The 12,967-nt window shown below is 30.3% G+C and overlaps 1 protein-coding gene across 2 annotated transcripts; it reads left to right on the forward strand.

Annotated features, from left to right (window-relative positions):
* On the forward strand, positions 1-12,216 carry LOC107446757 (zonadhesin-like). Of its 2 annotated transcripts, none has more exons than XM_016061506.4 (7): positions 1-541; positions 3,887-4,099; positions 5,651-5,875; positions 7,005-7,223; positions 9,081-9,278; positions 9,511-9,600; positions 11,953-12,216. In XM_016061506.4, exons 1-7 carry the CDS (start codon positions 217-219, stop codon positions 12,087-12,089), a joined length of 1,407 nt encoding a protein of 468 aa, XP_015916992.2. In that variant the 5' UTR covers positions 1-216; the 3' UTR covers positions 12,090-12,216. The 2 variants fall into 2 exon arrangements, with proteins under 2 accessions (XP_015916992.2, XP_042901335.1); XM_043045401.2 differs by having other exon boundaries at positions 108-541; positions 9,520-9,600.
* Positions 12,217-12,967: the final 751 nt, after the last annotated feature.

A 12,967-nucleotide genomic window follows, 5' to 3' on the forward strand; every position in this document is an offset into this window, starting at 1 on the left:
GGATGCTATATTCTTGCTGACGTCGTATGTGTTAAAGATTGGTCATCAAAAATTGTGCGTAACATACACAAAATTGCATTACCGAAATAGATAAGAATGTGATTAAATAGTGCGTTTAGCTTTTCATCTTTATAAGATACATTTAAAAGTTTCTATAAACAGCTACGTTTAATACTTTGTATTGGTTTTGGTTCTAATTTCTTTTTAAAATTCAGAATGCAGGTTTTAAAATGGCTGACGTTTATTGTCATCTTCTCCGTTTCATTATCTTTTTCAACTGAGTCATATGAATCAACATATGAAGATTCATCAAAATCAGACAGTAATTTTGATTATCAATCAACTACCGAGGATTCAATTGCTGAAACCACTTTTGATTATCGATGGACTGTTGAGGACTCAACTTTAGAAAGTGATTTTGATTACTTGTCAATTTTTAAAAATTCAGTCCCAGAAGGTTCTTTTGATTACGAAGTTGTTTTGAAAGATTCAGGTCTAGAAAATGAAAAATTTGGATCATATATCAAAAATTTACTTTACCGTAAGTAAAAATAGTATTATTAAACTCATAAAAAATATGAAATGCAGCATGTGATGCTACTAAAAACGCAGTTACATTAAAAAAAAGATAATATTAATAATAGTAATAATTTTCATATAAAGAGGTATTTAATTATTATGCAATTCGGAAATTAAAATAATTCCTTGTATAATTATTTTTGTTTCGACATGTTTGATATTGTGTCACTAGAAGCACAGAAAGTGCTTTTGATTATTTGTCAATTTTTGAAAATTTAGTCCCAAAAGGTTCTTTTGATTACCAAGCAGTTTTGAAAGATTCAGCTCTAGAAAATGAAAACTTTGGATCATCTATCAAATATATACTTTATCGTAAGTAAAAATAGTATTATTTAACTTATAAAAAATAATAAATGCAACTTGAGATGATACTAAGAAAGCAGTAATATTAAAAAAAGATAATATTTAAAAATTTTAATAGTAATTTTCATTTAAGGAGGTATTTTATTACCATGCAATTTGAAAATTCTAATTATTTTTTGTATAATTATTTTGGTTTCGATATGTTTTATAACGTGTCATAAGAGAACCAGAAAGTCCTTTTGATTACTTGTCAATTTTTGAAAATTCAGTCCCAGATTATTCTTTTGATTACGAAGCTGTTTTGAAAGATTCAGCTGTAGAAAATTTGAAAAATTGATTGAATTTCTTACAACACATTTTCAACTAATAATTATAATAAGGTTTAATTAAACGTACATTCTCCATATTTCTTGTTATATTACATAAAATATTTCTGCTAACAAATCTTTATTAAAAACAGGGAAACTGAACTGTGCTTAATATATCAATGCAACTACAAGTAAAAATAGGTTCCCAAAAATGTGTTCCGTGGAAGGGTTCAGAGGGGTTCCGAGGGTTCGGACTCTTTTTTTTTTTCTACCTGTAATCATTTTTAATGCTTGCAATGTTATTTATATCCTGTAAATAATCCAATAATTTAATATCTCAGTTATTTTTATAAAATTATTCAAGTAAAATGCCAGTGGAAAAAAGTAACAACAAAAAAATATTATTCTTTCCTAATAACAATGTATTGAATGAACTTTGAAAGGAGCGTATTTATAAGAATTGCATATTATTTTCCATCCAGATTTTTATTTCAAAATGTAAAATAGCTATACTAAAAAATATGGTCAAAACTACTATAATATTGCAAAATTCACCGTGTTTTTAGCTCTATGGAAACACTTAAGAGCTCGGTAATTTTTAACGATGCTCTTTGGTAATGGTTTTGGTAAAATTAAAAATGAAATAAGGTTTTATAATGTGTGATAAAATTTGGTAAATATTGTGTTTTATCATGACACCATAGACCGTGGTATGAAAATCATTTATTTATTTATAGTTACTTTTCAGTTTTTTGCTTTCTACTAAAGTATGGTGAGAGGAAATATTATTTTAAAGATCAGAAATCAGAGGAAATAGCTTTCGCTATCCAATGAGTTGAACCGGGTTCGAATCTCAGCAATGGCTGGTTGATACGAATTTTGTACAAGGTTTGCTCCGACCACAGTGCTGGCTTAAAATATCCTCTGGTAGACGGATAAGGGGTTGGAGTAAGCATAACCGTTTGAGGTTTTCGTGGTTTTTCTCTGCATGTAACGTTTGCGCGGGTTAGTTTCCTCAAAAAAATGTCCTCCATGAAGGCGAATTTTCCAAATACTTGATCCAGGAGTTCTCTTGTTTCTTGGATTGAGTTCAAAATTTCAGGGCTACGGAGTTGAACATTAGTAGTCATGAACCCAAAAATTGGGTCGGCTGTACAGCAGCAAATTAAAAAAAAAAAAAAAAAAAGGAAAGAAAGAAAGAAAAAAAAGCAAAATTTTTGGTAAACCGTTACCATATGAACAGAAAAATAGCGAAAAGAGTGGTTTAAATGTCGTATATTTTGGTTTCATTAATCAGAATTGTGTTGTTTTTTTCTGTGCGGAAATACCATTAACAGTGCAGTAATTTTACCTCTTTTTTTCTCCATGAAAATTCAATAATAAAGAAATACGTTTTCGTTTCGCTGATAATTATTTTCAACTCTTAAAACACATTTATTTCGTTTCACAGCAGTTTGAATTAATATTAAGAACATTTATTGATAAAAAAGATAAATTCATTTTTCTGAATAAATATTGTCAAAATTATTTGAATTCATTCTTTAATTTTTACGCTCAGAAATGCTAATTAATTTTATTACTGAAGTCGGGGTTCCACCGTAGAAAAGTCGTTCGCTTAAGGATCGATAACTGAGAGCAATTGGGAACAGCTGATCTAGATCATCATTCTATAATTTTATGTTTTTGAATCAGTAGAACTATATTTTGGAAAAACAATTTTTTTAAATGAAAATCAATTTTTTTGTGAACAATTAAAAACATTAATTATGCTTTTTTTTAAATGGCAGCTATTTATCGCAAACAGTAACCAGACTAAATGTCGTGAAAACGCACTTATTTTTAAAGTCTTGTATTTTCACCATGTACTTAACCTGCCATAGGCAAAAGTTCAAATTGACGTTTTGTAATATCAGGATCAGTTTTGCTCAAGAATCAGTTTATTATAAATATCATTGAAAATAATTAATATAACAAATTACTTGGGATCCAGTATTATTTTTGTTAAGGAACCAATGAGCCAATTTATTATGAATGTGTTAAAAATAATTTAACATACAAAATACATAGGCTCTAATATCTTGTTTGCACTGACAAGTAAATTGCGCTGAAGGATTCTTGTGCTAAAGTCTCATAGAGTATGATAAGTAAAACTAATGATATTTAATTCATACCATTTTAATTTTATCACGAATCAATTTAATATAAAATTCATTGAAAGCAGCTCAAAATGCAAAATGCTTAGGTTTTTATTATTATTCTTGTTCAAGAATCAAATTATTATAAAATGCAATGAAAATAATTAAAAAAACAAAACAAAATACTTTGCCTCAAATATTATTTTTTGTTCAAGACTCAAATTATTACGAAATACTTTTAAAGTAATTCAATATACAAAATACTTAGGCTCTAATACCATTTTTTTTTCTATAATAAATGTATTACAAAATTCCTTGAAAATAATTCAAAGCACAACGTACTTAAGCTCTAATATCCTATTTGCATTGACTGGTAAATTGCACTGAAAGACTTCAGTGCAAAAGTCTCACTGAGTATGATATATTTGAATGAAACTCAGCTGTGCAAGTTTTGTTAGTGCAAGTTGCAAGTTTGCACTTACGTACTTTAAACTTGTTTTCTGGTAGAAATACAAAAGCAAAACATGCTGATCGATTTCTTATCATTTTCTCGTTCAATAGCACCCGATGACCGCAACTGTCCTCTCCATGAGCATTGGGAATATTGCACTGGACTCTGCCAAAGAAATTGTTCTAATTGGAGCAAGGCTTTAATTTGTCCTGATATCTGTGTCCAAGGATGTTTGTGTGACTGGGGCTTTACACGAGGACCGGAAGGCAATTGCATTCCAGTTAGTGAATGTCCTCCCATTGAAGATGAAGAACCTATGAAAAGTACTCGATTATTTATTTGATTATTACATTTTGTCCGAATATATTAATTCCTAATATGAATATTCATTTTTATAAATGTGAAAAAAAATATATAATGCAAGTTTCAATACTGAAAAAATATTTTATTTTCATTTTATATGAAATTGTGGTTGGGTTGCGCAGTTGGTTTGTCGTCGGCCTTCTGAGCCCAAGTATGCGGGTTCGATCCCCGGCCTAGACACCGGATTTTCGTGATGCAGAAAATCCTCAGAAGCCATGTCGTATGATTATGCGGCATGTAAAAGATCCCTGGAGTGCCTTATTGGCTCTTGGCATTTCTGGCGAAATTAAATTCCTTGTGCATCCAAATAGAGTCTCGGTGTTGCCATCTAGTGTGGCAGAAACTAGACGTCTAAATTAACATGACCAATGGTATCTCACCCATTGTGGTGGTCCTGAAAGAGTGGATACCACTTCTGGAGAACGCACTAGGTCTGCTCATTGGGAAGACTGATTGTGCAGCTCATTGAAAATAAAAAAAAATTATATCAAATTTGTTTGCTATCCTTGCTGCTCTCGTTTAAATTGAACCATTGAAAAAAATTGAGTCAGAAATCAGTCTTCTTTTTGGAGGTTAAAAAAATCTTGTTATGAATTCTATATGTTTAAAATTATTTTCCATGATAATTACTCGAATGAAAGTGAAACCTATCACAAGTTTTCGTAATACCAGCCTTTCAAAAGTAATCTTTTATAGTAAAAATAGTAATTTTTTTGCACTAAAATTTTATTTAGGTATTCTACTCTTGCTGTTTAATACGTCATCAATCTTTTCTTAAAAGCACGTTGATAACATTTATTTTGCTAAGAAGTAAACTTTCATGTTGGTTTTGCAAATCGTGATCGAAAATAGGAATAATTACATTAAAAATAAGTATTATCTGCAATTGTAAATTAAACATAACAGTAGGGGAAACTATTTATTTGTAAAGTTTAGTTAAAGGATCATATGCATTACATCTGAACTTTTACCAATTAAAAAAAAGTATCTTTAATGAAATGCTAGGAAAGAACGAAAATTCTAAGGTGAACATTCTGGAATGAACATTCCGATGTAAAAAGAAGGGTCACCTTTAAACAGAAAAACGATTCTTCTTTCTTCATGTTAACCTGCTCATCACCATCTGTCTACCCAACCATTTCTTTACTTATTAAGTATGTAATTAGCATTTTGATTATATTTTATTTCATTTTATTCAGTGGAAGGAATTTTAATGTCTGAAAACTTTGAACTTTGAAAAAATTTTAAAAAAGAAATTCATCTACCTCTAAATTCAGAAATTGGTAATTAAGTTCAATAGAACATAATTCAAAAAAATGAAATAATTAGTCGTTTAATGAATAAGAGGAAGACGTTTATATTATTCTCCGTTGGTCAACTATGAAGCATAATATTTTTTATGTCTGAAGGCGACTCTCAAAGAAATGATTTAATATTATGTTATAGTTAAGGAACTGTAATAAAAGTAATAATTTAAGCGCTCACAGTGATATTTTATATCTTATTTTTAGTTAATGTTCAATATAAATGCAGAAGAAATGAGCACTTCTCTCCTTGTGAGGGCCATGAAGAATGTCAGAAAAATTGTTCAAATTATGACAAGGAAATCTCTTGCGATTCAACTTGTGAACCTGGTTGTGTTTGCGATGAAGGATTTGTTAGAGGAAGGTCTGGAAAATGTGTACCAGTTGAACAGTGTAGAATCCCATCTGTTGAATTCGCTATTCAATCAAAGAGTAAGCTATTCAACTTGTGTTTGCTTTAAAACCGAATCTATGAAAAAATTATTTTAATTCAGTATTTTCATACGATATGCAATTTTTCTTGAGATTCCAAAAACTTTAATTTTATCAGAACAGGTTTATTAAAAAGTTAGCTTAAATTTTTGAATGCACTACAGTTCAAAATTGAGAGATATTTCAGTTTGATCGATTATCTTAAAAACTACTGGACAAACACTAATAAATGTGATTGAACATAGATTGATAAGTAATAATAATAATAATATTAATAATAATTATAATAATAACAACAACAACAATAATAATAATAATAATAATGATAATAATAATAATAATAATAATAATAATGATAATGATAATAATAATAANCATTAATAAATGTGATTGAACATAGATTGATAAATAATAATAATAATAATAATGATAATAATAATAATAATAATAATAACTATATTTGTGTCCATTACTTGTGGGAGTAGAAGCATGCGAAATAATAGTTAGGGAATCGAACGAACAAACTGAGCTATAAAGGTATAATGGCAGACAGGTCTCTTAGTGATATACAGACCTAAAATTTGATTTCATTGAGCTGAAATAAGTAGTTAAGAAGTTGTGACAACTGGTCCTACATGTTAGCAACGTGCATTGCAACCTCTGGATGATTCTCAAAAGAATATTACTATCTGGTGTAAAGTTACTATTAAGACAAAATAAGCAGCATGATGATGGTAACATACTCAACATTGAGCAACGGTCGCGTTTATGCCTCATATTAGTTGGTCCCCATCGATATGAGTCGGGGTGGGCTGAAAGTCAATCCGGGATAGATCTCCGGTCATTTACAATAACAGCTTAGTGTCTTAATCCCTATGGTATTCTTAGTAAAGTCATTTAATGAAACAATAAATTGTTACTAGACACTTCTCATTTTTATTGTATCTAGTTTTTCCTAGTTATTCTAGTTAACCTTTTCTCTTAGTGTATTAGTTCTATAGTATGCAGCTCTCTGTCTTGTCTTTAAATTATGTGTTTCTTCTTATCTTTAAATTATGTGCACAGTCATGTGCTTTATATTTCCAAGTTCAATTGAGAAATCTAAACTTTTTTTTATTCTTCTTTGCAGATAAATTGTCTAGAGTCTGCCGAAGTAATGAACACTTTTCCTCATGTAATGGTCTACCATTGTGTCAAAAAAGTTGTTCAAATTACAAAGAACACATTATTTGTCCTCTTATATGTGTACCGGGTTGTGTCTGCGATGAAGGACATGTAATTGGCCCCTCTGGAGAATGCATCCCCTTAGAACGATGCCCACTTGAGAAGAAGTCTTTTTCAGTACAAGGTGAAAAACATTTATTTAAAATATGAACACAATCTCATAGTCTTAAATTAAGGACAGTTTTGATCACATGGAAATAGTACTTATAAGAAAGAATTTTACCTGGAGGATAATCACGCATATCTTCAGGAACAACATACGAGTGTTATAAGTTACAGGAACAGGTTATAAATTATATTTTTTATATAATTTATAACCTGTTTCTGTAACACCTGCTTTAATTTTTAAACTAGTTCTCTTATTTGGTCACAAATCATTTTTTTACGGTGGCTGCACTATATTGACATTACTTTTGAGATTAAAGCAAATCATATTATCTATCAAAATAATTGATAAATATTAGCGTTAATAATTAGTTTGTGTGCAGTGCTCAAAATAAAAAAGTGAGCACACTGATTAGGTTTTGATTAGATGATTGGATTTTCATGCGCAGGACTCAATCTTAATAGTTCGAGATCCTAATCTGAAATATGCTAATTAATTAGTGCAGGCCGTATTTTAAGAAACGAAATCCAATGCAAAAGTGTTCTTTTTCAGAGTAAGTATATTTATGACGAATTTAAATTCTTGATTCTAAAAATTCCCCATTGTTTTCATTAGTTTACGTAGGAGAACTGACCCCTCAGCATTTATTTCAAAATTGAACTTTTTTAAACGAATCGAAAAATTCTTGCACACAAGGATGAAGTTCATTTATCCAAAGATGTAAAAATTAATTTTAATAATTGTTCATTATTTTTATCGAATCTAATTATTTCGTTTGATTATCATATAAAATAAAAATAAAAAATTATTAAGAACAATCTTTTACCTGGAATTATCCTTCGCTAAACGAATTTTACAAAAAGTTTTGTATTCACTGGACAAAAAGTTTTGTATTCACTGGACAAAAAGTTTTGGATTCATTGGAAAAACTCCCGAGAAATAGTGAAATACGGGAGCAGTGAAATTAACAGTAAGTGACCCAAATTTCCCACCTGCTCGATCTCCTCTCCCCTGCAGCAGAATTTACGGAGTGAATCTGCAGCACTATCTTCGTGAATCCTAACTAGTCTGCTACCTCACCGTAGTCAGATAAAGATAATTATTGTACAAAATTTAGTTTAATCTAACATAGATGCTGCAAAATTTGATAACGTAAGTTGCAGAACATAACGTAAGGTAAGAAGGCTGAATGGAAGCTTTATGTCATTGAAATTTAAGTTGAATTTTACACAATGATACTAAAAAAAATGGAATAAATCCGTATATAGTTAAGTTTGTAATTAAGTAACCGAAAATAAAATCTTTACTTTTTGTTTTTCGTGATGTTCTCTCAAGTTCAATTTTTTTTAAAATTTTTACTAAGGTCAAGTTTAGGGATATTTATAGAAAAAGGAGGCTAGGAAACTTCCCAAATTCGTTTGTTTCCTTTTAAAAACCAAGTACATAACCCACTGCCGTGCTGAAAGTTTTCCGAAACCGGGTTCGTGTCAGAACAAGTGGGTAAATATTTTTGAAATTGCGTCTACACCACCCGCATAATCTATAAAAAAGGGTATTTTTTTCAGAGAAAGTATGTTTTTGTATCTGGTTTCGTAATTTGAAGTATCATTCGCTCATTAATTAGAACATTTCAGGCAAGGACCTCAAATTATATATTATGATTGAGTCTTTTATCTCGTTAAAATCTGATCATATGATCAAAAGTTGTTTAGGGTGCTCCCCTTTTTGTACACTAAGCTTACATTAAATACACACGCACACTTATTTCCGCAATACAAATTTTAACTTTTTGCATAATTTTATAGAATGTTTTGGAAAAAAGGGAATAATAAGGAATTTAAAAAGTACAGTAAAATATCAAATTCCTTTTTGTAGTATCAGAAGAATGCTCCCTAAGCGAATATTACGACACTTGTGGTACTGCTTGTCCTCGAAGTTGCTTAAATTATCAAGAACCATTTCCAGTATGCACTGATGAGTGTGTGCCTGGTTGCTTCTGTCTTCCTGGTTACGTGAGGGGAGCAGACGGAAGCTGTATACTACCTGCTGATTGCTCAGATTCGTCCTATGATGGTATATTGATTAAAAAACTTAATTTATGATATATTTTTTTCTTAAAACAAGCTTTCAAAATATTTTTTTAATTTTTAATTAATCCTTTTTAATTTTCATTGCACTCTTTTTTATCTAATTAAAAGTGTATTTAAAATGGCTAAAACAAAATTTAAACATAAATACCGTAAGGTTTCATGAAACATTAAGTAATTTTGTTCCGCTTATAAGTATCATGATTTTTCTATTTCAGAATCAAAGCAATCAAAATTACGAATAATCAATTTGTTTTTTGAAAATGCCAACCAAGAATTTTCTGATACATCTTCAACAGTTTCAGAAGGTATAAAAATTTTGCCTTAGTTTTCTAATGCCTTATGCTAAACATTACGTATCGTGCAATCTCGATGATGGATAGAGTCCTCTTAATTCATAACTTTGGTTCTCCTTGTAGAAGGTGGGGTGACGAATGGCTTTTTTTTTTCTATCGAGTGGCAGCTCTAAGAATCGAGAAAAGTTCATGGTTGGCCTAGCGATTGGAAAGCGTGGAACGAAGATCGACTGATCACCACTACCATTTATTTGCTCTCCAATTTTAAACCCTGGCAATATATTGCGTGCATAAATTGGAATCAGAGACCACCGCAGATAGCAATTTAGTGCAGCTCTAGGTCAACGCTAACATTCAAATCAAAGCTAAGATTATAGAATTTGTTTATAAATATTTTGTATAATTTATAAAAAAAGAATTTATTTAAAATTTTTTTAAAAATTTTAATGACTTTTTTCAACGCTTGCGAAATGAGTCAGTTTTTGTGAAAATTGAATATAAATTGTAATGTTGGTGCGGAAAAAGAGTTTTAATGTACGAATTTGTAGTTGTAAAGAAAAAAAATAGCTACAGAACTTAGAATGCAATGACAAAAACGGTATGCCAGCAGCTTGTTAATATCATATTATAAACACACTCTAATCTCTGACAAGATGTAGTTGACTTTAAATCCCAGAACTAATTAAAGACAGTTTATCGACGAATTCAAAAGATCATTATCACACATTTATACTCGAAAATCCTTAACTGTTTTACTTTTTTTTGTAACGACTCAAAAGATAAAATTATTTTTTTAAGAAATTTATTCTTCTGGACTATATATTTGAGGTTAATGACTAACTCGATAACAGGTTAATAAGTTGAAGAGCTTAGGGGAGAAATGTTAAATGGAATTTTTATATCACTTAGAACCTTATTCCATTATGCTAGGGGAGCCCTCCTATTCTTGGTTCTATTTTATTTAACATTAATTTATTTTACTAAATCATTAAATTTGGAAATATAGATGGTTTCATTGTTAACGCTGCACTATAGAAACACTATTGGTGACGGTTTGGGATGCATCTTAATAATAATTCACTGACAATATATTGTCATGAGCACACTACATTAATACAGTTTAGATTAAAAGCGGATGATGGTAGCAATCACCTCCCCCAGTTGCTGCACTACGCTTCCCAACCACTCAACCATCCATGAATCTTTTTGGCTTTTGAAACCACTAGAGACATTGCATTAAACTGGATGACAAACCACAACGGAGGAGACACGATTGGAGAAGCTTCAGTCTGACCATTAGTTTGGGGAATCGAAACCAAAGAATATAGAAAGAAGAAGAAGTTCAGCTCTTTGAATACGTAACTAACGTGGGGAACTTTTCGGTGCGGTGTCCTATACCAAAGGAGATCCTGCGCATGCGCATATGAAGCAAAGTGACAGTCGAGGAGGTACGTCAACAGTGAACCGCTTGTTGGACAACTCTACATGTATGGTTGGGTACGCTATCTCCCGCTATTTTACTCGTTCTTTCTATGTCAAAATGTTAGATGATTTAAATAACATGGGTGGTATAAATGCATTCTCAACGAAATATCTTAACTAATCATACAGTACTGTTTAGCAATAGCGTAAAAATACAGAACGTACCAACAATAAATAAAACGAGAACTTTCTCCTCCCCAGAGGAGAAAAAATTAGGAGAGAGTGCAATCCCATTTTAAGAACTTCTGTTGTTGTGCCCCTAAATGTTGTTTTATCTTTTGAACACAGGGACAACACCAAACCTTTAGAGACTGGTTTGCATTATGCTTACGGAAGCTAGCCTTCTTCCCCAATGAATATTCTTTCTCGAAGCTTCGACCAAGCACTACACCGACAGGGTGACGAGTTCTCGAAGGATGAAGGAAATGAAGAAACCAAGAGACAATATTTGAGCATTTTCGAAGTGGAAGAAAATTCCAAGTGAATTTGGCGACAGATAGCCGATTAGTAACCTTGAAGAAAATATCTTTTCGCACATAAAAATGCCTAAAGAGGGGATCAATAGGGAGAATCAAATAAGAAATAAAGACATGACTTTATCCTCATTTATTAGTGTCAACGTATAAACTTTATAGTTAATTTAAGAAAGATCCACTAAAATGTAACATACAATTGTTCATACTCTAAGCTCTCCGATGACGTCAAAAAGACGTTATAGATTCAAAGTTCTTACAAAATTGATGTCTCAAAAGTCCCATAAATAATTACAAACGTGTTTAGCACCTGGTTAATTGTTCTGTGAGTGAACTGAGTCACTCATAGACAATATTATTTGGTACTAATCATGCTCTTAAATAAAGTTGTCTTAATTTTGTATTTTAGATCTTATTTTTACCGAATCTCCTTCTGAAGATAAATGTCCAGACGAACCATCATGTAACAGACAATGCAAGGTCTCTGGGCATAGATATGGTATGTGTATAGGTATTAAAGAAGAACATTGTGTTTGTTTTGAATGAAGATTGACTTTCAGTTCGATTCTTACTATAATAATTATTTTTTTGAATTTATAGTTGTAATAAAATATAAAAAAAATTCTTTAGTTAAAATATAAAAATATAATAAAGATATTTTGGTTTCAATGAATTTTGTCTCATGTGTCAGCAAAAAAAGTAATTTAACAATATTACTTTGTTACATTGGTAAATTGGTATACATTGCTTTAAGCAGATCAGTTTAAAAATACGTTTCACTTTTTAACATAAAAAAAAAAAATTCTACTATATTCTTTTTAATTTTATTTATAGATTTTAAAATAATTTTTGAGATCACCATTTTTCAAATTAAATCTGTAAATGAGTAAATTGATGGTTCTTACTTTGTTACAACTACATTTTTTACATTTCCCTATTACACAACATTTTATTATATATTATATACTCGTAATTTTTGACCCTCTGAGAGTTAGTCCCGGCTTTTTTCTGAATTTTTAGCATCAAGCTTTCCTGCATCGAAAAACTTGTTTCCCCTTGTTATTCAATTGGAGAATAGTGAGTAGCATGTTAATTTCCGCACAATTTTGAGCAGGGACCTAACTCTTGGAGTAACAAAGGGTTAATAAATTACACTTACATTATAATAACATTTATATAATAGTGTCTCTTGTAAACATCTGCAATTAAAAAAGGAATACAAAATGTCTAATAGAAAACAGTATTAGAAACTAACTTTTGACACTATTGCTAAATAATTATGGAATAAAACATTCAATAAAAAAAAAATTAAAAAAAAAAACAACCTAAAAATGGTAAGGTTTAAGATTTATTTCAATAGAATTGAGAACTAAATTTATGCAACTAAACCAAAAATTTTTGACATTCCATAAATAAATACTTTT

This window comes from Parasteatoda tepidariorum, chromosome 1 (assembly GCF_043381705.1).
Source record: "Parasteatoda tepidariorum isolate YZ-2023 chromosome 1, CAS_Ptep_4.0, whole genome shotgun sequence".
NCBI classification, from domain to species: Eukaryota; Metazoa; Arthropoda; class Arachnida; order Araneae; family Theridiidae; genus Parasteatoda; species Parasteatoda tepidariorum.

Bases quoted from the DNA above. Each gene is read 5' to 3' on its own strand.
- LOC107446757 (XM_016061506.4), top strand. From the start codon at position 217: ATGCAGGTTTTAAAATGGCTGACGTTTATTGTCATCTTCTCCGTTTCA. The intron at 4,100-5,650 runs GTACTCGATTAT...TCTTATTTTTAG, and splicing joins AGATGAAGAACCTATGAAAA to TTAATGTTCAATATAAATGC. The intron at 7,224-9,080 runs GTGAAAAACATT...TCCTTTTTGTAG, and splicing joins GAAGTCTTTTTCAGTACAAG to TATCAGAAGAATGCTCCCTA.